Genomic DNA, 21,766 nt, shown 5'->3' with positions numbered 1-21,766 from the left:
TCGTGAAGAGAGACATAGGATTAGGCCAAAATGGGACGAAATGAGAGGAAGTGATAAAGAGTTATGAAAATGCAGATCAAACGAGCCATGAAAATGCAGATCGGGTTAGGGCAAAATGAGAGGAAGTGACAAAGAGTTTCCCTAAATTTCAAAGTTTATAGGGTTAGGTGTGGGTTACAAATTTGATAACTTTAAGTTTTAGATTTTCCTGTTTATTAAATGCACAACTTCCGGGTGACATGGACACGAGTGATGGTTGCTAACAAGGAGACATAAAGGGTAATTTCGAAAATGCAAATATAAACCGTATATAGTGCATGAAACACATAATATTTTTCTCATTACCATACAAATCTCATATTTAAGTTATATGGGTTTCCAAAACCATATATTTCCCATCTAACATAGTGTTAACACAACTCTCCCTTCTTTTAATCATATTTCTAAAATTTCTCCAAAATTTCATCAAATGGGTGTTAGTTACAAGGTTGATGCTAGTGTAATCGAGCACTTAGAAATTGCCATGCCCCACCCAACTCCAATCCAACGGCTCAAATTGACTTAAACCCCACTCAAAATGACTGCCAGATCTTTAAAAAGTACCGAACATTCCATCCCAAGCATGACCTTTTGCAGCTTTTCTCCACAATGCCAACAGGTACAACTAACCCTTCAATATGGCTCAACTTTGGATTCGTTGAAGGTTTTCGGAAGATGACTATCGGGTTTGGGTGGTCAACTCGTGAAGAAAGACACTAGGGTTAGACCAAAATGAGACGAAATGAGAGGAAGAGACAGAGAGTTATGAAAATGCAGATCAAACGAGCCATGAAAATGCAGATCGGGTTAGGGCAAAATGAAAGGAAGTGATAGAGAGTTTCCCCAAATTTCAAAGTTTATCAGGTTGGGTGTGGGTTGCAAATTTGATAACTTTAAGTTTGATATTTTTGTGTTTATTAAATGCATAACTTTCGGGTGACATGGACACGGTTGATGGTTGCTGACAGGGAGACATAGAGGGTAATTTCGAAAATACAAATATAAACAGTATATAATGCATGAAACACATAATATTTTTCTTATTACCAAGCAAATCTCATATTTCAGTTATATGGGTGTAAATAGAGTGTAAATGCACAACTTTCGAGTGACATGACAAAACCATATATTTCTCATATAACAAAGTGTAAACACAATTTTCCCTTCTTTTAATCATATCTCTAAAATTTCTCCAAAATTTCATCAAATAGGTGTCAGTTACAAGGTTGATACTAGTGTAATGAGCACTTAGAAATTGCCATGCCCCACCCAACTCCAATCCAACGGCTCAAATTGACCTAAACCCCACTCAAAATGACTCGTAAGATCTTCAAAAAGCACCGAACATTCCATCCCAAGCATGACCTTTTGCAGCTTTCCGCCGCAATGCCAACAGGTACCACTAACCCTTCGATACATTCCTTTCCAAGGAGATAGAAATGTACACGTGTCAAGCACCCACTTCGCCTTGCCACCTCAGACGTCAGAACCAGATAACTTTGCGCTCACCCCTCCACACTTCACCACCCAATACCACCACATCGCCTCATCCACCAATGGCCTAAATGTTGGTCGCAGACGATGTGAACGACCACCGGATCCGGCCGGAGATGACCGGAGTAGAGTCCACCACCCCAAGAGTCCTAGCTGTACTGGCTTTTGCTATGGAAAGGCTTGTGGCTCGAAATGAGGGGCTGGTGGGTGAGTCCATCGGGCTCATGGGGAAGAGCTTGAACGTTTTTCATGGGGTGAGAGCCCCAAGCATCAGCATACCCAAGTATTTGGAGAGGATATACAAGTACACCAACTGCAGTCCCTCTTGTTTTGTGGTTGGGTATGTGTATATCGATAGGCTGGTGCACAAACACCCCGACTCTCTCGTCATATCTCTCAATGTTCATAGGTTGCTGGTCACCAGCGTAATGGTTGCCTCCAAGATGCTTGATGATGTGTAAGCTCTCTCCTTTCCCTCTTGTGAACTGGGGTTAATGAAGAAACAAAGATGAATTCCAAAATGGCAAACTGAAAATTTGTGCTTATCTGTCATAACCTAGAAACCCCTCTGGCAAACCAAACATTTTTCCTTTTTCAATTGCTTTTGATTGAAAATATCTGCACTCTTTTTTCACTGATTTTTAAGCTTTGAAGATGGGCATGGGCTCAAAATGAGGGTTTGGGTTTGGGGTAGTTCATTGAGATCAGAGGGGTTGTGAAATTGTGGCATTTTCCTCTCTTTTACCAGCAATTCTAAAAGTGGGTTTTGTTCCATAGATTGTTTATGTTCTGGGTTCTGATCATTTGGAGCATTCATTGAAATTCAAGGTCTTTACCTTGTTGGATTCTGTGACACTGCAGGCACTACAACAATGCATTCTATGCCCGGGTAGGGGGAGTGAGCAATGCTGAACTGAACAGACTGGAATTGGAGCTGCTCTTCATGTTGGATTTTGGAGTGGTGGTCAGCTCTCGAGTGTTCGAGAGCTACTGCTTGTACCTGGAGAAGGAGATGCTGTGGAATGGCGCAGGACAGAGGATGGAGAGAGCCATGGTTCCCAATTCGGTAGACGAAGTGACTGAAATATCGGTGGACGATACCCAAACTTCTTCTTCACCACCTCAAATGGTGGACTGACTTAGATCCATTTTCACTGCTTTCTTCTTCTTTTTCTTCTTCTTGATTCCATGAGGATGTAATGCAACAGAGCGGATTAACTCCTTGTGTTTTGACAGAATCTAGAGTAGAAAGAGAATGGAAAGTTATCAGTGGGATTCATATATTTTGTACAATTGTAAAATTCAATTGAACTGGCTTTCAGATTCATCTGTATTTTGGGTTTAAGATATGATCCGGTCAAGGGATTTTGGAAAAAAAAACACAACACTTTTTTGAAAAAAAAAATTCTAAAAATTAGATTACAATTTTTTAAATGATTTTGATAAAAAATAAAAATTCATAATTAAATTATGTTAAGGTTTAATTCACTTTATCCCTCAGCCTATTCCATGTTTTCCTCATGTTTAAAATGAATATATTGCACTTTGAATTTCTTAAATTACGGTATTCTATCTTTTACATTAGACTAAAAAAAAATATATATATTATAATTTAAAAAACTTGTATTGAAATATGTTCGATGAGATAAATTGAGGGGGTAAATTGTATTACATCTCATTTGTTAATTAAAATGAAAAATATAGTAATAAAAATGACGAAATCATAAGAAATGTGTTGATTTTTTTACTGTTAAAATCCAACCATTTTAAAATTCATATATTTTTTATATAAATAAAATTAGAATTATTAATAAAATTTTATTTAATTAATTTTATTCTTATAATTATGGTTTTTCTTTTCGTGTAAAACCAAATATTAGAAAATCCTTTTTCTTAATTTTTTTAATACATTTTTTTTCTTAGTAATTCAACATAACGTAATATCAAACGCTTTTTCTGAGGTTTATAATCAACGGTGAAATTTTTTCGGTAATTAATTTTGAGTATTTCAAAAAATCCACGAACCGTTGATCTAATTGGGTAGTCCATGACTCCATGCATCGAAGCGCACTGGATCGCTGCCAATACCAACGGAATCACTGCTGCTAATTGATCTTAACTGACCACACTGCAGATTCCATACATCCAACCACACGCAATCCGCCCTCGTCCCTGCGACGGAGAAAAGAAAAAAAAAAGGGGAAAAAAGGGAATTGCAGAGGACCGAAGACCCCTCTCTTTCTAATATCGAGATTGAAGATTTCTCTCTAGAATTGAGCCATGGAAGAACCAAGAGCTTGAGGATTATCAAAGCGACGGTCGTTTTGTGTTGGGATTGAGCCATGGCAGCAGAGTCATCAAAAGAAGAGCTGGTTCGACTGATCAAGAAGTTCGGGGCTTATTTGACCGTCAAAATGTCTAATCTCTTCTCGATCTCTCTCCGAAACCTGGTTTTTCTCTCACCCTTTTCTCTGTTTTTTCTGGATCTGGGTCTGTTTGATGGCTGAGAAACGGAAATGAAATTGGAGCTCTCTGGTTTTTGTTATTTGGAATGGAGAAGTGTCAGTTTAATACTGGGTTTTTGTGCAATTATTTGGCTGAGTTGGGGTGGGTTTTTCGTTTTCTTGGGAACCCAACAATGGAATTTTGTTTTATTTTGCTTGTTTTTCTCGGGAACCAAACAGGAGGTGAATTTTTATTTTTATTTTTAAATTCATTTTTGTGACCTGACTTTGATTTTTTGTTTGTGTTCTGTTGAGTTGGGGGCTAGCTTGGGTTGTGAATTGATTTGGGGTGTAAAGTCCAGATAGTGTTGTAAAGTACTGTGTGGAACGCTAATGCTCTGTTTGGTAGCTTAGAAACTGAAGAAAACAAGAAGGGAAACTGGAACCTAGTGTTGTCTTTTGTTTTAATTCTCAATTAGGGAAAAGTTAATCCAATTGTTTGTGTTATATTCCGTTCCATTGAATTAAGTTTATGGTTTTCTTGTGAAATATACGTTGAAAGTTTTAACGTGCTTAAGCTTAATTTTGTTTTCCCTCTGTATTTTCTGAGTTTTCTTAGTTAGCAAATATAGCAGGAAAAAAATGGGAAAAGAAAGAAAGAAAGAAAGAAAGAAAGGAAGGGAGAAAGAAAATAAACCGAAAATAGAAAACAAACAAAAGATTGGCCCCTGGATGCTGCTTAAAGATGATGGGCGTAATGGATTTCAATTCATTCTCTTTAGTGAAATTAAAACTTGAGTTCGCATTGGTTCCACTGGCTCAACTCGACCAAACAAAGCCCTGGAGCTGGCTATATATATTGTTTATGGCCAATTCTTTTTATATCAAATTTCTCAACTGTTAAGAACTTATGTGAAAGACCATCACTTTTTTCCTCAGGGCAACCCATGTATTGCCCTTGTAGCATCTTTAATGCAAACTATGGGGCAGCTATTGGTATTTGCTATACTTGACTGTCCCTTATCAAAATTGCTTAGTCATGAAATGCCAGCGTTACCTTCACCAAATATGGAATTTCCCTCTCTCTCTCTCTTCAAATTGTTAGAACAATCTGCAATCTCTTAAATGTTATCCATCTTTGATCCTAAGAACTCTTAATTTTGTTTACCATGAGGTGCCTTTCCTAGAGTCTGGGTTTTCTCATTTCATTTAATTGGTATCAGGATTCACGATCTGTTGGGGCTCTGGCGGGGTTTGCTGTTGCAATGATTTTTACCTGGAGATTGTTGAGATCACCGAGTGGGCCTCAGAGAAGGCAACCCAAGCGGCAAGCTCCTGCACCTAGTAGTTCTGGTGTCAGTAGTCAGTCAACTACAACTTTGGCACCTTCGGGAGTGTGTTCATCTTCAGAGGACTCAAGAGCACAGAATGTTATCGATGAGTTCTTCCAGCCAGTAAAGGTCAGCATCAATCTTTGTCCAAAATTTGCATCTATTACTTTTTAAAGAATTGGTTTATTTACAATTTGGTATTTATTTTTCTTTTTCAGCCAACTTTAGGGCAAATAGTTAGGCAGAAATTGAGTGAAGGAAGGAAGGTAATTGGTCCATGCCCCTGTTTATCTGATGTGCATGTGCTTTTTTATCATGATACTTGATTTAGATTACCTGAAAGCTTTCTCCATGTGGATCTCCTGAGTGTAGCATTTACCTTGATTTTGGTTGGTTAAGCATCAAGTATCTGTTGCTTGAAAATAGTACTAATTATCGTGGTCATATCATTTACTAAACAATCAAACTTCAACAATCAAGATCAGGTAAGTTCCAGTTCCACCATTATATCATAATCTATAATGGAAGGTGATAAATCTAGTAACTTGGATTGTCCGCTTGTTTGTGAATCTTTGATTGGTCTTTACCATGCTACTACAACCCTTTTCTTTATCATCAGTCTCAAGTTCAGCAGCTGGTTATTTTCTCTAATGATTGTCTTAGGCCCTGTTTGGATTGATTTCTAAGAAGTTGAAAGCTCTTTTTTGAACTCAATAAAAGCTTCTATGTTTGTTTGGCTATTTTTGTTCAAAGAGTTTATGGCTTAAAATAGTGTTTAATATGGGAATTAAAAAAAGTTTCATATTGTAAAAGCTCTATTTTGGCTTATGTAAGAAGTTCTTTCATGTTTAATAAAACTTTTACAATACCAATATTGCCCTTTAAAAATTGTAGTTTTAACTTGAGCTTCCAATTGAAGCCAAAAACAAGAAGCTATCCCAGATGAAGCCTTAGTCTTGATGCATGATCAACTTTTCAGTTCATGTTATGAGAAATAACTGCCACAGAATATAGCTCATAACTTCCATGTTTTATTTTCATTTTTGCTTTAGTCTAGCTTTAGCTATTAATTTAATTAAAAAAATTGTATAGCCTGTTCATCATATGCTGTTGTACTATACCTTCTAAAAGAACTTGGTGAAATTATGCAAGTTTGATTTGTCTTGCATAAGAATTGAATTTTTTTTTCCTTGGTTTCTGTACAATGGCAAGAAGAAAATATAAACTCTCCTTGGGAGAAATTTTTTGATTTGTCACCCATTTTGTATCATGGATTTTATGATTCTGGGACTTTGCTTGTTTAGGTAACATGCCGGTTGCTTGGTGTAATCCTTGAGGAAAGCAGTCCAGAGGAGCTTCAGGCGGTGAGATTTTTGTTCCACTGACCTTTGTGCATGAACCAATATTCTATAGAAGTTTGACATTGTGCCTTACTTTGTTCTGGCAGAAACAAGCAACTGTGAGATCCTCTGTGCTGGAAGTGTTGTTGGAGATAACAAAGTTTTGTGATCTTTATCTCATGGAAAGAGTTCTGGATGATGAAAGTGAAGTGCGTGCAGACCTTGTTACATATACTTTTATTATTTTGTGATTTCTAGTTACTGTTATTGTTTTTGCCTAATGTGTTGGGTTATTTCTTGTTTGTTTGCTGAGGAGCAAGCAGTTTGTGCACAGATCTGGACATTTTCTGTGCATGCATCATATATCTAGTGTTGTGCTTTTTTTCTTTGCATTTGCTCCATATGGGATGTGGCTAGCATGTATTTTATAGCAGTATATATTTTTAAAAGTTGGACAAAAACTTGAAGTAATGGATCTATTGGCCCTTCTATTTTTTTATGAGATGCTTGGAAGGTACTGAAATCTAGCTTTGCATTATTTCCTCCATGGGGCTTCTATGTTCCAGCTCATGGATATTTAGGTTCTAGAAATGCAAAACCTCTTTTCCACATTTTTTTGAGTCCCATGAACCGAGTCCTATCTTCCTGCAGTTGTCTTCACATTGGCTTTTTGGTGATTATTGGACTTTGTGGATACTTGCTTTTTCACTTAAACAACTTGGTCTTCCTATTATTTGTGTTGGCATAGTAGAGTCACAAGGTTTCTGATGCTGCTGTTAATGGTTAGCTGCTTTTTTTAACATCCTTTTTGCAGTCTGTCTGATTACAGTGTTTTCTTACTGATTTATTGTTTTTAATTACATTTATATTGAAATGGTTTCCCTCATCATTCATCATAAACAATTGAATGCAGAGAAAGGTGCTTCTGGCTTTAGAAGATGCTGGGGTTTTCACATCTGGTGGCTTGGTCAAAGACAAGGTATGGAAATGCACACTCTGAAATATAACTTCACCATTTTTTATTGTATAAACAAGACTATTTTCTCACCTCGAGTTGTTGGAGATGCTACAGTAAATTTTTTAGTTGTTACTAGGTCATTATTTGTTACTAGGCCATTATTTCTTTATCTTCAAAATAATAACAATAGTTTTATTATTATTGTTGTTATTATTATTATTATTATTACCTTATACTCTGCGTGTACCTAGTGTGCCTTTTCTTGTGCTTTTAATATATTTGCTTTTACCTATCAAAAAAAAATCAGAATGTCTTATCTTTGGTATTCTGCTTCCTAACTTAAAAGAAATTATAAAAATTAATTGTATTAGTAGAGGGGTTAATCTTCACAAATAAGAGAGCATGGACATATTCATACACATGAAGGGTGTATCTTCTAGGAAGGAGCAAGATGCATCTTAAACAATTAACTTCAAATTTGGCTTCTTTTACCCCTTTGATCTCAGCTGAAGCAGTGGCCTAGGAAACTAGGAGGCTTTGACTCTTGGAAGGTAATAACGAGTTGACCACCCTCAAGCATTCTCCAGAACCCCTCTCATGGGTGGGCCACGACTAGAAAACTTAACAAATTAAAGAATACTTTACAAAAGCTGCAATTGAAGCAGGAGTGGTTTGGCCCAACCCTGAATAGGATTGAAGACAGACAGTTACCAATACATGCTGCACATCAAGTCACTGGACCTGTGACGCTGGCTCAGGTGGCAAGGGGTTGGGTCCGGATAGGAAAGGTTCCAAGTTCAGTTTGATGTACTAAGGAAAGAAAAATTTGCTAATTAGAAAAACTAGCAAATCATGGAAAACAAAATGAAACTTGGAATCCAATCACAAGTTGGAGTTGATTTTTCTGTTTTCCTTGTGCCTTAGGATTTCCTAGCAGTCAAGTGAGACATGAAAGTGTTTCTGTTGCCATTAAACAGAGGTCTATACTTATTTTAGTTTGGCCAAAACATCTAGCACAAGTATGCACATAAACTGTTGCATGAATGAGGTACTTAGCTGAAGGTGAATTGGAAATGAGAAGTCAGAATTTCATCCTCATATACCACTTTTATAATTGGTGGAAGCACTGTTATGTGTTTTCTAGTTTTTGCAGTAGTTCTCCTTTCCATTGACACAGGGATTTTCATTTCAATTTCTACCTTCTCAATCAGGTTTGAACCAGCATTTAGGGTTGCACAGGTCCTCTTAAGGGTCAAGATTTATGATGTTCATTGAACTTCACTTTCTATTCTCTGGCCGAAGTTTCTGTCGATTTAGTTGGATTTAGGGAAATTGGAAATTGCCCTGGTATTTCTGTTGGTAAGAGAGGGTGCTGTTTTTTTGGTTTTCCTGCCTTGGTTGGTCCTTGGCTTTTTTGTTGTTTTCTTGCTCTTTGTATGCTTCCTGTGTACCTTGCTGTGCTCGTTCTTTGAAGCATGTTTATAATATAATATCTCATCATCACTTATATATAAAAAAAGATATAAAATCTTCTGTGAAAGTGTATTAATATTCAGCTTAGCTATTAGTTTGTACCATTTTGATTTTTTTCCCTATTCTGAAATTTCATTCACATTTATGCTATTAGTTTTTTATTTCACATGAACTCCTGCAGGTTCTCTTTTGTAGCACAGAGACTGGGCGGTCATCCTTTGTTCGGCAACTTGAGCCAGATTGGCATATCGACACAAATCCTGAAGTTGTTTCTCAGTTGGCTGTATGTTCCTATTACTTGTCATCATTCTACAGTGTAGCTATCAAATCTTGTTTCGTAAATATAACATAAAGAATTTAAAATTGACCGAAATAAATAGGAATTTGTGCAAACAAAAAGTTTGATGCATAACAAGTAATGTTCATCTCCTTGAAAAACTGTCAGATACTTGTTACTTTATATTAGCACTACAGTTCTGTATTTGGATTACAAAATATGGCATTTTATTGCATAAAGTCTTGAAAAATATGTCAAATTTCACCGATGGACAAAAAAAGGGAAAAAAATAATGTCAAATCTCATTATGTTTCAAAACTTTCTGATGTTTCACTTGTGAACTTAAGCCAAAAGAAGAAAAAAAAAAAGATGTTTAACAAACCCAATTACTTTTCTAAGACTACAGATTATAATGTTGGAGGTGTGTTTTGAGATCTTTTATGCTTAAATTTCAGCTTCCAAATTCTAAGTTCAAATTCTTAATACTATTGCTTTTACTTAACAAAAAAAGGGAATTTTATGAGGATGAACAGAGAAAAATGGTTCTGGAGTCCTAATACCAGAAAACAGAAAATGTTTTCTGTAGCATTGAAGGAAAAAGAAAGCCTGCCTCTGGAAGCTTTCTTTTGATCCTAAAAGCACTTCTAGGGCCACAATTTATTCCTTCCTTAGGATGAAAGTTTAAAATTAATATTTATAAATGTGTGAAAAGTACTGTCTGTTTATTGTATTACTCGTATGATGCATTGTACATTATATAGTTGAGCTGCAGCAGATGACTGGAATACATGTTCTTCTTATGTAAAACTTACTGCATAATATACGTGTGTTGTCTGTTGTATAATACATTTAACCATCTTCTTACTGATTCAATTCTACACAAATGCTTATTATGTCTTAGTATTAATACGAATTCCCGTTACAATGCCTCCCATCTGAGTTTTCTTTTATTGCTTACAGAGATTCATCAAATATCAGCTTCACATTTCTCCATTCAGACCTGAACGAACTGCCTCTAATGTCTTCACCGCCCCATCATTGGAACAGTTCTTTGGATGCGTTTGATGTTGAAGCTAGTAAAGGATGCACACATATTTTTCTACTCCCATTTCTGTCTCCCTATGCATCATTACCCTTCATGTCCAGCTCGATGTTTTTTGGTTACTGGCCAATCATTGCCAGTTTTGGTATCAGACCCACCTTGTATTTCTCCACTATTTATGGGGAAGAAGCTCTCTCTGTTTGGAATCTGTGCAATAGACTTAGCTCACATTCAAACTTCTCTCAAACTGTGGAATCTCATAAAGTGGTTGATGCCTGTAATTGATGTTAGTTAAGGGATTATACCATGATAAATAGTTTGGGTGTTCTCCATTTTAGTGTCTCTGTTTGTGAGAGCCTCATGATGAATGAGTTATGCTACCGCAAACCCGGTTTTGGTGTCTCCACCCTTCTCTGTATCTGTATGAATATTTTCCCGTTTCTGGTAATTCTTGTTATCACATTTATGGTAACATTTTAGTTTAAACTCCATGAATGAGTGTGTGAAAGCTTGCAACAGGTTCATTGTTGGTGTGATCTCCAGGAGCCCATCTACTTTTATCCCAGTTCACTCCTTTTTTCATTGAATTTGTTTTCATTAGGCTCCATTTGGATCATGGGAAAATGAAATTAAACTAGAAGAAAATTTGGAAAATGGTCTAAAAATAAGTTGAACAGTTTGTAGGAAGGGAAAATTTGACTTGAGAGAATGGTCTGTATTCTCAAATCAGTAGATGTAAATGACCTGTATGAATCTATCAATGTGGCGCCAAAATAAAGCAAAAGCTACTGACTATAAAAGTAGAACCATTGGTGGTTTGGGCCCAAAACCTCAAACAAGCCCACAAGTATTTGAAGGCCCAACAATTAAAAAGAAGTTAACCAATCTGGTTCCAATAAAGTAGTAAGAAAAGAAAAAAAGTGATTAGACCAAAAGAAAATTAAATATGATTAAAATTAGTTGAAAATTTATATCTCTTAAAATTATTTTTATATAAAATAGTTAAAATAAATTTAAATATAATATAATAATAATAATTTATTAATTTTAAATCAATTATTTTTTACTTTTCTTTTCTTTTATTTTCTTTTCATTTTTTCTTTATATTTTTCCTTAAAATTTTTAGAAACCAAATATAGCCCAGTTCTTGAAATTCCCAACTCAGCTATGATAAAGTCATCCCTAGGGCACCTAACCACCCCTGAAGTGGGCCCCCGACATAATATCCGGCCCATGATTGAATTGAAGACCCTGTTGCGTTCGTGCCCGGCCCATCATATATATAGGCACGGATCCTCAGTTTCATGGACCTTCTCTCACATTGGACGCGGCTCTGGTGCAGTAAAGTTCATCATCAATGGAGGGTATCTGCCCCATCGATTCACAGTTTTCCCATGAAATCTCTGCTCTTCTCAAACCTCCTCCTGCTCACCAACTACAGGTACTTATTCTGTTCTGTTTGTTTCCTCAGAAAAATGTAGGAGAAATGGAAGGTATCAGATTTTTCATTTTTATAGTACAACTGTTTCCGATATGCTCCACTCAAGTGAGCCTCATGCAACTTTTTCTCTCATCTGAATTGGGTTTTTTCATACTGTTTCATTTTGGGAGAGGTAAAGAACTCAAAAGGTTTTCTTTTGTTTTCCTTTGCTTTCTTTGCCACCAAACAAAGAGGTTATTGACTTGCAAAGTGGGTATTTCTGTTTCTGTTTACTAATCCCCATTTATGTTTTTATTGACTGTGTTGAAAATTGCTGATTTTATTCATTTATGTTTTTTTTTAATTTCTGAATTTAGGAATATTTTGACAATCTTATAAGGACGAGGCAATATCTCGGTTTGAAAGTAAAACACGATGGAGAATTCGGAAAGGGTATGTTGTGATTATATATGAAGATGTAATTTACTTGGAAAAAATGTGGATTTTGACTGTTTTGATTGAAACTCATATGTATTTTTTGCAAGAACTGTGTTGAATTACTTGGGTTGTCAGTTTGCAAACAATGGATTGCACTATTCGATGTTTGATGTGTTTCTGCAAATATTTCCCTATAGAGAAGTCCCCATATAGCCCAGATGGTACCAGGAGGGCAACCAAAAAGACCTTAGTCTTGAGTTCGAATCCTGGGGAGGCCACTCTGGGTCGCTTTGGCACCAGAGCCAAAAATCTCGGGCGCCGCATTGGCTCTTCAGCCTAGGCACCGAGATACAAATGTACAACACCCATCATCAATTTGATAGATAAAAATGAATTTTATTGGACACAAGACAGATTTTGTGTAAGGATTTGGAGAACAATATAGGGACTTGACTTAACCAATTGTATTTAATATGTGAAGAGAATGTTGTGGCAACTACACATTCAGAAGAATTAGGAACAATGCCACCAGCAATGGATGTTCATTTGTCTGGTGCTAATGATGGTGAAGCTAGCTTAGCATTAGCTGACTTGTACATTGTTTTAATTGTTCTCTTTATTGATTTATCTGCATTCTGGGATGAGCCATTATGAATGGGGTGAACTCAGGTGTCTATGCGGACTCGGATTTTGGAGAAGGGGAGCTTGTCCTAAAGGACCAAATGCTAGTGGGTGCTCAACATTCTTCAAATAAGGTTTTGTTCATATGACTTACCATTTCTTTTGTCTTCATAGACTGTTTATTCTTTTTCCCTTAAGGCTTGTGCTTTTTCCAAATTTTCTTTTTCATGTTTCAGATCAACTGTTTAGTGTGTGGCTTCTGTTTCCGTTTTATTGGCTCCATAGAACTTCAAATTGGAAGGAGACTCTATTTGCAAGGTCTAGGTGTTTCCACGAGTAATGGATGCGGTAGGGAGACCTTTTCACATAATTCACATGATCATTGTCAAGTTGATTCATCTGAGGATGAAGACAATTGTTACATGGAAGATCATGATGAATTGGGAGAATGTGCCTCCAGCAGTTCTAAAGATAAAGTACCTCTCCCTAAAGGGGTTGTGGAATCACTAATGAATGGTGAATTGGCATTGCCTTACCCAAAAGAATTCCCCTTGCCTTCAGCCATTGCATGTTCTGGTGGGTGTGGAGAAGCTTACTATTGTAGGTAAGGGAGCCTAGTATTGTCCTTCATTGCAAAGAAAAAATTCTCATCTAAACTCATGTTTGTTCATTTGTTTATTTATTATTTATTTTTCTGTTCATCATCCTTCATTGCAAAGAAAAATTTTCATATAAACTCATGTTTATTTATTTATTTTGCTGTTAATCATGCTGCACTTTAACAATCTTTGGTAGAAATATAACTGATGCTTTGTTCATTTCTTAAAAAATGATTGATGCTTTTTTTTTTCTCTCATTTTATGTGGGATGTGTTTCTTTAGCACACTCTACAAAACTATGTATGAGGTGTCCAGCATGGCTACCTCAGGAAAAAAAGGAGGATTTATTTCCATTACACATCACAACATGGCAAGAAGGATTCAATCGGAGTGTCCTTAATATGTAGCTGAAAAGCTTAATCTTCTAATGGACAGAACTGTTTTTTTGTAGTATGAGAGTGTTCCAAACTGTAGCCTATCTCACTTATATAATAGGAGCTTGTGTTGTTATTCTTCTGTTCCAAGTATCAACAATGTTTTGAATCACTTATAATCATATTGTCACACTTCTGCAGTAAGTTATGTGCGGAAGCTGATTGGGAATCATCTCATTCTTTACTTTGTACTGGAGAGAAGTCTGAATCAATATGTAGGGAGGCACTTTCAAAATTTATTCAACATGCTAACGGTAAGGCTCTAGCATATGCATGATGGTCACCAAGAACATATTGGTCAAGCCAACATTGTTTAGTTATTTTTTCTTTACATTTCTTCTCATTCTTTACTCCTTTCTCTTTTCAGAAACAAATGATATTTTCCTTCTGGCTGCCAAGGTATGTTCTATTGTAATGCATGTAAGACATGTCTGCTATGTACTTGCAGTACAGCACCAATATTCAATAACAAGGTTCATTTGGGTTCTATCTTCAGGTGATTTGTTTCACAATTTTAAGGTACAAGAAATTGAAAAAAGCTCATCTCAAAGAACAAGAAAAATACACTTCAGCCATTGTTTTGAAAAATGGTGATCTACCTCTGCTTTTAGAAGCATGGAAACCAATATCGATGGGATTCAAGAAAAGGTCAATATTAACTTTATACCTCATTATATAGTATCTAGGCACAAAACTTTAACTTATTTATATTTCCGGATGTGGCCTGTAGCAACATTGTTCATTGAAAATCAACAAGGTTTTAAATATGTAGTCATGGTATATCCTGTTGGGATTTGGGAATAGTTATAGTTATGATAAATTACTAATGAAGCTTTGTGGACCATGGCGTATGCTTGCATGCATGCATGTATTTATGGGGCTATAAAATGAACAGAGCTGTCTGTGAACAACTTGTTTAGAACTTATTGCAGAAGCAAAGCTCAAGAGAATGCTTGTATGTTAAATGTTCCAAGTTGGAAAACCAGTCAAGTGTATTTAGTTTAGATGTGGATGTGTGATCTCGTACTATATCATATAAAAGGGCTTGCTGATAAGAAAAACTGGACATGGAAGGGACACGTTACCATGAGAGGCAGACTTTAAGTTCAAAAGGAAAAAGTTCTCTCTTTTAGAGGTGCTGATATTGACCTCAAATGAATAGTTGGCAGAATTTTGTTATATTAGTGAATCATATCAGGAATCATGTGCACATTCTTCTTCAGGTGGTGGGACTGCATTGCATTGCCAGATGATGTTCATAGTTGTGATGAAGCTGCATTTAGAGCACAAATAAAGGAGCTGGCATTCACGGTAATTCTCTCATTTAGATTGCATGTATAATAAAGAAAGTTGTTTGAGTGTGTTCTTAATCAATCATTCTTCTATTACTGTGCTTACACTATTACAAATAATTAATTATTGTATGTGCTCTTATCTGTCCAGAGAGTATTTTAATAGCTTATGAATACATTAAATCAACACCTTGAACTACAAATGGTTACTTATTTATAAATCTAAATCACGTTATCTATTTTTTTGTCTGGGAGTATGACTTTTCAGTTCCAACTATTATTCAAAATTTCTCATCCCAACCGTTTGGGGTTGGGAGCACAATTTCCTCCATTTTGGCCGGTAAAAAGGCACTCTTCTTATTAAAGCATAGGATTTTAAACTATTTTGCCTTCTCCCTTTCAAGCTCCTTGAAGTTGCACTATGCAGAACATTTAAAGTTCACTAGTAAACAGAATGTGCTCTGCATTTTATGCTGTTGAAAAGAATTATAAATAATATATAGTTAATTTTCTGTTAAAAATTTAACATAAAAAGGTATTTTAAAAGAAATTAGAAAATAAATTTTCATTATAAATTTTGAAAATAGAAAAATATTTGGAAATCAAAATAATGATTACTTTTATAAAAAAAAATCTATCAAACACAACGGGGAATAAATATTATTTTTTTTATAAATCGAATCCCTCATGGGTTTTTGATTTATAACTCAATGGGTAAAATAGTAATAAGAAAATGATTTTAAAATATTAAAGTAGGAATAATAAACCATTGCACATGGTATTCTTTTTTTTTTTCTTCTCTCACTCTCTCCCTTTCAATTGGGTAAGCACAACCACATGCACATGCAAAACTAACTTTCAAAGGTATCTTGGTCCTCCCAGATCAGATCTTAGTCAACATAGAATTTTCTGTAGTTGTTTCAGTGCCACAAAGATGTTTAGTACAAGTTTTTTGAGGGAATAAATAATTTATGCTATAACTATAATTAAAAAAAAAAGCAAGTCATCTTTATAAATTTAACACATCAATAAAACACCAAAATTAGATGCCTATTAAAAACACACACACACCAAAATCAGATTTAATCTCAAAGCATAACAATGGTAACAATGTAAAATAAGAAACTTTAGAGAAAAAAAAAATTGATTATGAAAGATAACTGAAAATTTAAAGTTGGAAGCCACAGTATGCTCACATTCATAAATAGAGACAATAACCTAGCAAGAGAAAATTATAAGTGTAATTGGAAGAAAGTATGAAAGAAGAAGAGTAAACTGAGTGAATAATCTACAATCTTTGACAAATATATTTCTACATATCTACATCATACATACATACATACATATATATATACATATATATATATATATATATATATATATATATATATATATATGTAATTTAGGGAGGATGAGAAATCCTTGTCTTGTAACTTCATTTTTTGTAATGAAAATGTGTTTGCTTTTTATAAAAAAATAGAATGTTTCCTTTATAATAGCAGGAAAGTCCCTACAAAGAATATATCTTAATGAGAAAATATAAAAAATTTATTCTATATAAGAAACTAATTGTTTAATTATTAAAGATACCTACTTCTTCCAAAGAATATTTTTGTATACAAAAAGTGTAAAACACTTCGTACTTTTATTAGTAATATATTTAATATATGTCCTTCAGATGGCTTGGTTATCTATATTTTCACTAGTATAGATGAAGCTTGTGATGGATCCTATCTCTGATTTATTTTATTGTGATCTTCTCCATTCTCAGTAATATTTTCTTACTATAGCCAATCATTATGGTTGTTGCTTTTCAGTAACAAACTCATAATAAACAAGTTGGGCCCTTTGAGTCTTGCTATTTTAGATAATATAATAGATCCTAAAAAAATTCTCTTTTTCAAAAATGGAAGTGAAAGGAGGTAGAAGATGGTTTGGGGTAGAAAAGAAATTCTTCATGATTTGGATTAAGCTAATCAAAAGATTATAGAGCAGTCTCTAAACTTGTAGGTTGAAGTTTAGCTATTGAGATAGAAATTCTAGCCCTTTTGGAAAGGTTGTTATAGGTGCAATTTTTAGGTCTCTCCAATTTTCTAGTAAAAGGTGATTATGTTATCGGTATATCATGTGTGACAAAGAAAGAAAGAGGACGAGGGAAGTTTAATGGATGGTTTGCCAAATTATTGATATTTTTTTAGAGTTAGGATGTTCCTTTTCTTGGGCTCCTTGCTTAGGCAAATCATTCAACAAATGTGTTAGCAAGACATAGAGTTAGACATATGGTTTCAAAAAGCAAATAAGTGGTACATCTTTATAGTTCGCTTCTCCGTTTTGGTTAATAGGACTCCTATTTTCTTTTAGAGTACTAGAGGTCTAAGATAGGGAGATCCTCTATGCCCATACTTGTTCATCATGGTTATGAAGGGGCCCTCCTATATCTTAACAAAACTAAGGAAGGGGGTTTCTTGGAGGGATTCTTAATTTACAAAAGAGGAGGTGAAGGAACTAAGATGTCCCACCTGTTATTTGTTGATAATACGCTCATCCTTTGTGATGTCAATAAAGAGCATATGGAACATTTGTGCTGGTAATTCATGTCATTTGAGGCAATCTTGAGTTTAAAAATCAATTTGGAGAAAAGTGAGTTGATCTCAATCTAGGGATTTGTTAATGTGGAGGACATTGCCAATATGGAGGACCTAGCTAGGGTTTTGGGCTGTTGGGTGGGTACTCTCCTTACCTGTTACTTCGGTCTTCCATTGGGAGCCCACTTTAGATCTTTCTAACTTTGGGATGCATTTGAAATGGCTTGCTATATGGAAGTGACATTATCTATCAAAATGTGAAAGGCTAACTCTAATTAAAAGCATTCTTTCTAGCTTGCTAATGTAATTTATGTCTTTATTGGTAATCTTGACAAAGGTAAGCCTAGGGTTGGAAAAAATACGAAGGAATTTCTTTTGGGGGGGAGTGCTTTTGTGAAAAAAACTGCATTTAGTGAATGGGCCAATGGTTTGTATGGACAAGAGAAATGATGACTTGGGTATTAGAAGTTTGTCTAACATTAACAAGGGTCTCCTCAGTTAATGGTATTGGAGATTCACTACTAAGAGGGACTCCTTTTAGAAGAAGGTGATTGCAGGGAAGTATGGGATGGAGGAGAGGGAATGGTACTGAGGAGTGAGGGAAGGGTATGGAGTGGGATTGTGGAAGGCTATTAGAAGTGGGTAGGAGAACTTATATAGTAGAACCTGTTTTATGGTTGACAATGGACTGAGAATGAAATTTTGGAAGGGTAAATGGTATGGTGACATACGTCTCAGAGAGACTTTCCCTATATTGTTTGTCATAGCTAATGTCGAAGATGCATGGGTAGTCGAGGTGTGGGAATAGGAAGGAGAGGAAAGTTATTAGAATCCTTGTTTCACAAGACAAATCTATGATTAGAAGTTAGATGTGGTGGAGGCTTTCTTTAGGAGATTGCAAGTGCTATCAATTTGTAGGGATGTAGAAGATAAAATGGTTTGGTTGAACTTGAAGTATGACAATTTTTTAGTTAAGTCTCTTTACTCCTTATATGATGGAAGAATGGAGACTTTCTCTTCTAGCATTGTTTAGAATCCTTAGGCCCAATTGAAAGTCGGCTTTTTTGTTTGGAAAGCCATGTGGGGAAGGATATTGATGTTGGATTAGCTTAAAAGGAGGGGATGGAAGATGTTGAAAAAGCTGTTATTTGTGTAAAGAATAAGAAGAAATGGTTGATCATGTCCTTCACCATTCAAGAGTAATCTTCTTGGAACAAAGTGGGTGATGTAGTCCTCAATGAGACATTCCCTCTTGAGCTAGCATGGATCCTTTGTGGGTAAAAGAGGAAGAAAGTTTGGAGGGCTGTTTCTTTGTGCTTATTTTGAACCATATGGAAAGAGAGAAATAGGAGAGCATTTGATAATACCAAAAATATAGATCAAGCATGCCAACATGCCTTTATCTATAATTTTTTGAAGTGTATTAGAATTTATATAGATGTCCATGATGAAGTTTATTGATTGATTGAACTCTAAGTAGTGTGAGGGAGCTCTTTTTTGTGTACCCCTCAGCTTTAGTTGGCCTTTTGGCACCGATATTTACACAGTGTATGATTTTGTGCACACTTTTGTGTAGGCGCTGTTAATATATTAATATTTGCCTACAAAAAATAGCAGATTCTTAACATGATTAGGTGTTACATACTAAAGGAAACGTTCCACCTTTCATATGACTTCTTTGATGGATCTTTTTTACTACCATATTCTGCATTATTAGATATTTAGTCCTAATAAGTTTGCATTTTTGCAGTCTCTTAAGCTCCTTAAGGAAGCCATCTTTTGCAAGGGATGTGAGCCATGTATCCTTTCAAGTACTAAAACAATTGATCATCCTCTTTCCAAGTCATGCTGCTTATCAAATTTTTAATTGGTTAATGAATTACAGTCCTTGACTCTTGAAAAGTATTCTCCCTCGAAATATATGGGCATATTATTGGCATGTTTGAATTAAATAACCTGTAAGTTCTGTAATATTTGCAAATGCTTCTACCTTTCCTTATTAATTTGCAATATACATTTGCAGAGAGTGATACTGCATAACGCTTCATAATTATGTCATTTCATATTATAGTAATTTGCTTGAGGCATGGTATGGTATAGATGGGACTTCTATATCTGTGATGTATTTTGTTGGTTGGTTTTTTTCATAGTAGATGAGGGTTTGTTTTGGGACCCTCTTTTTTTGCTTGTTTGCTTGGCACCCTTTGTACACTTGCTGTGTACTCTGGTGCGCATTTGTTGTATCTCTTTCTGTACATTCCTTCTTTGTTTATATATATATATATACCATGTGCTTATTAAAAGACAATAATTTAAGCTTTTTACATGTGGCAGTGATTTGGTTGTAGCATCTCCAGTGGAAGATTATTTTTTATACATTGATGATCTTCCATACCCTCAAAAGGTTAGAATGCTTAATTTTATTTTTATTTTTTTAAAAAAAAAAGGAAAACATTTTACACAATAGAAAATTTTTATTGCCATTGCTTTTACTTTCATGACAGAAAAAAGCTGAGGAAATCACACGCCAATTTCTGGATGCTCTTGGTGATGATTATTCAGTTCCTTGTCAAGGTAAGATTCAATTTCAATGGGGATTTTGCCAAAAATGTGTTCACAACTAGCATAACTCTTCATGCTTTAAGCTTCCAATAAATTTATATTTAATCTCCCTTTCTTTTTATAGGGTGAGTTATTGTGAGGCTATTTGGATGTGTATTATTTTGCCTTCTTAATACAAGGGCTTAAGAACTAAGGTTTTAACAAAGTTGAGAATTAAGTTGCTAATATTTTGAATTTTGTATTAGGTACTGCTTTTTTTCCTCTGCAGAGTTGTATGAACCATTCCTGTTATCCTAATGCAAAAGCATTCAAAAGAGAGGAGGTGTGTATGAACCAGAAGTTGCAAACTTGCATTTGTTTTCATTCTTGGTAAAAATTAGTCTGATCATTGCATTTTCTTCATGTTTGGCACCCATGGATATACTCTCTACAGCACTACATGAATTGTGGAGGGTATGAATTGCATAACATGTTGCATGTAAGACCCATAGGGATTATTCCTAAAATTCTCCCATATCTTCAATGAATTGTTGCTTGAATGTACACCATAGTAATCAAGCAATATAGTATTAGCTTCATGTATAAATTTAGATTAGTGCATATAATGCTTGAATGCATTGACTCGTGATACTGGTTGTAGTTTATATCATTAAGAACTATAAGCTTTAGATTCTCATATTTCTGTGCCTTCTCGTATTTATTTTCAATTGCAGGACAGAGATGGCCAAGCAACAATAATTGCCCTCAGACCCATTTTCAAGGAAGAAGAGGTGATTCTTCCAGTCCACTTAAGGCATTTTTTACAACTGCTAAGTGTTGACCAAGGGGAAACTAGAAATATCTCTTTCATCTCTTATCTGGATAAAGATTCATTGTTTCATTCACAGAATTTTGATCAGAGACGAACACTATTAACATTTCAAGATTATCTTGAATTTTCAGGTTACCATTTCGTATATAGACGAGGACCTTCCATTTGATGAGAGGCAAGCATTACTTGCAGATTATGGTTTCAGATGCAAGTGCCCCAAGTGCTTAGAAGAAGAGCCATAACCAAAACAACAAAGTGGACAGAACGAAACTTTCTGAAAGAGGCCATGAGACTAGAAAAACCTTTTAAGGATTTGAATAGTCCTGCTACATAAGGCTAAGGTACTATCTATCTAAGAGTTTACTATCAAATATTGCTGGGAAGCTCATAGGCCTGCTTGTGCTTCAATTATTAGCATCTTCAAATGATCAGTCTTTTTGTTTCATTATTTAAACCTGAAACTATTAAGTAACCTGAGAGTTCCTTAAATGTTCGTTCTTTTCCTTGTTGACTTTGTCAAGCTAATGTTCATAGGATATATACGAATTCCGTGTTCTGTGAAGAGGTACTCAAAATTTTAATGATAAAGATCAGATGTTTTTTTCC

The 21,766-nt window shown here is 35.2% G+C and overlaps 3 protein-coding genes across 3 annotated transcripts; all 3 read left to right on the top strand.

Moving 5' to 3' along the window:
• Positions 1–1,400: 1,400 nt before the first annotated feature.
• On the top strand, positions 1,401–2,866 carry LOC100261965 (cyclin-U1-1). The gene is made up of 2 exons (XM_002280560.4): positions 1,401–1,990; positions 2,395–2,866. The coding sequence occupies exons 1-2, from the start codon at positions 1,605–1,607 to the stop codon at positions 2,669–2,671; spliced, it is 663 nt and encodes a 220-aa protein (XP_002280596.1). The 5' UTR covers positions 1,401–1,604; the 3' UTR covers positions 2,672–2,866.
• A 706-nt stretch (positions 2,867–3,572) lies between these two features.
• LOC100267138 (peroxisome biogenesis protein 22) lies at positions 3,573–10,889 on the top strand. The gene is made up of 8 exons (XM_002280490.4): positions 3,573–3,983; positions 5,201–5,437; positions 5,527–5,574; positions 6,613–6,672; positions 6,756–6,857; positions 7,562–7,627; positions 9,261–9,362; positions 10,317–10,889. The coding sequence occupies exons 1-8, from the start codon at positions 3,876–3,878 to the stop codon at positions 10,419–10,421; spliced, it is 828 nt and encodes a 275-aa protein (XP_002280526.1). The 5' UTR covers positions 3,573–3,875; the 3' UTR covers positions 10,422–10,889.
• A 743-nt stretch (positions 10,890–11,632) lies between these two features.
• On the top strand, positions 11,633–21,766 carry LOC100261937 (histone-lysine N-methyltransferase ATXR2). The gene is made up of 15 exons (XM_002274288.4): positions 11,633–11,839; positions 12,196–12,271; positions 12,926–13,011; positions 13,114–13,481; positions 14,052–14,164; positions 14,278–14,309; positions 14,407–14,558; positions 15,134–15,221; positions 19,538–19,586; positions 19,691–19,745; positions 20,122–20,191; positions 20,292–20,361; positions 20,595–20,671; positions 21,063–21,119; positions 21,292–21,766. Exons 1-15 carry the CDS (start codon positions 11,756–11,758, stop codon positions 21,400–21,402), a joined length of 1,488 nt encoding a protein of 495 aa, XP_002274324.1. The 5' UTR covers positions 11,633–11,755; the 3' UTR covers positions 21,403–21,766.

Source organism: Vitis vinifera, chromosome 12 (assembly GCF_030704535.1).
Source record: "Vitis vinifera cultivar Pinot Noir 40024 chromosome 12, ASM3070453v1".
Taxonomy (NCBI): Eukaryota; Viridiplantae; Streptophyta; class Magnoliopsida; order Vitales; family Vitaceae; genus Vitis; species Vitis vinifera.
This window is presented reverse-complemented; position numbering and strand designations above follow the sequence as displayed.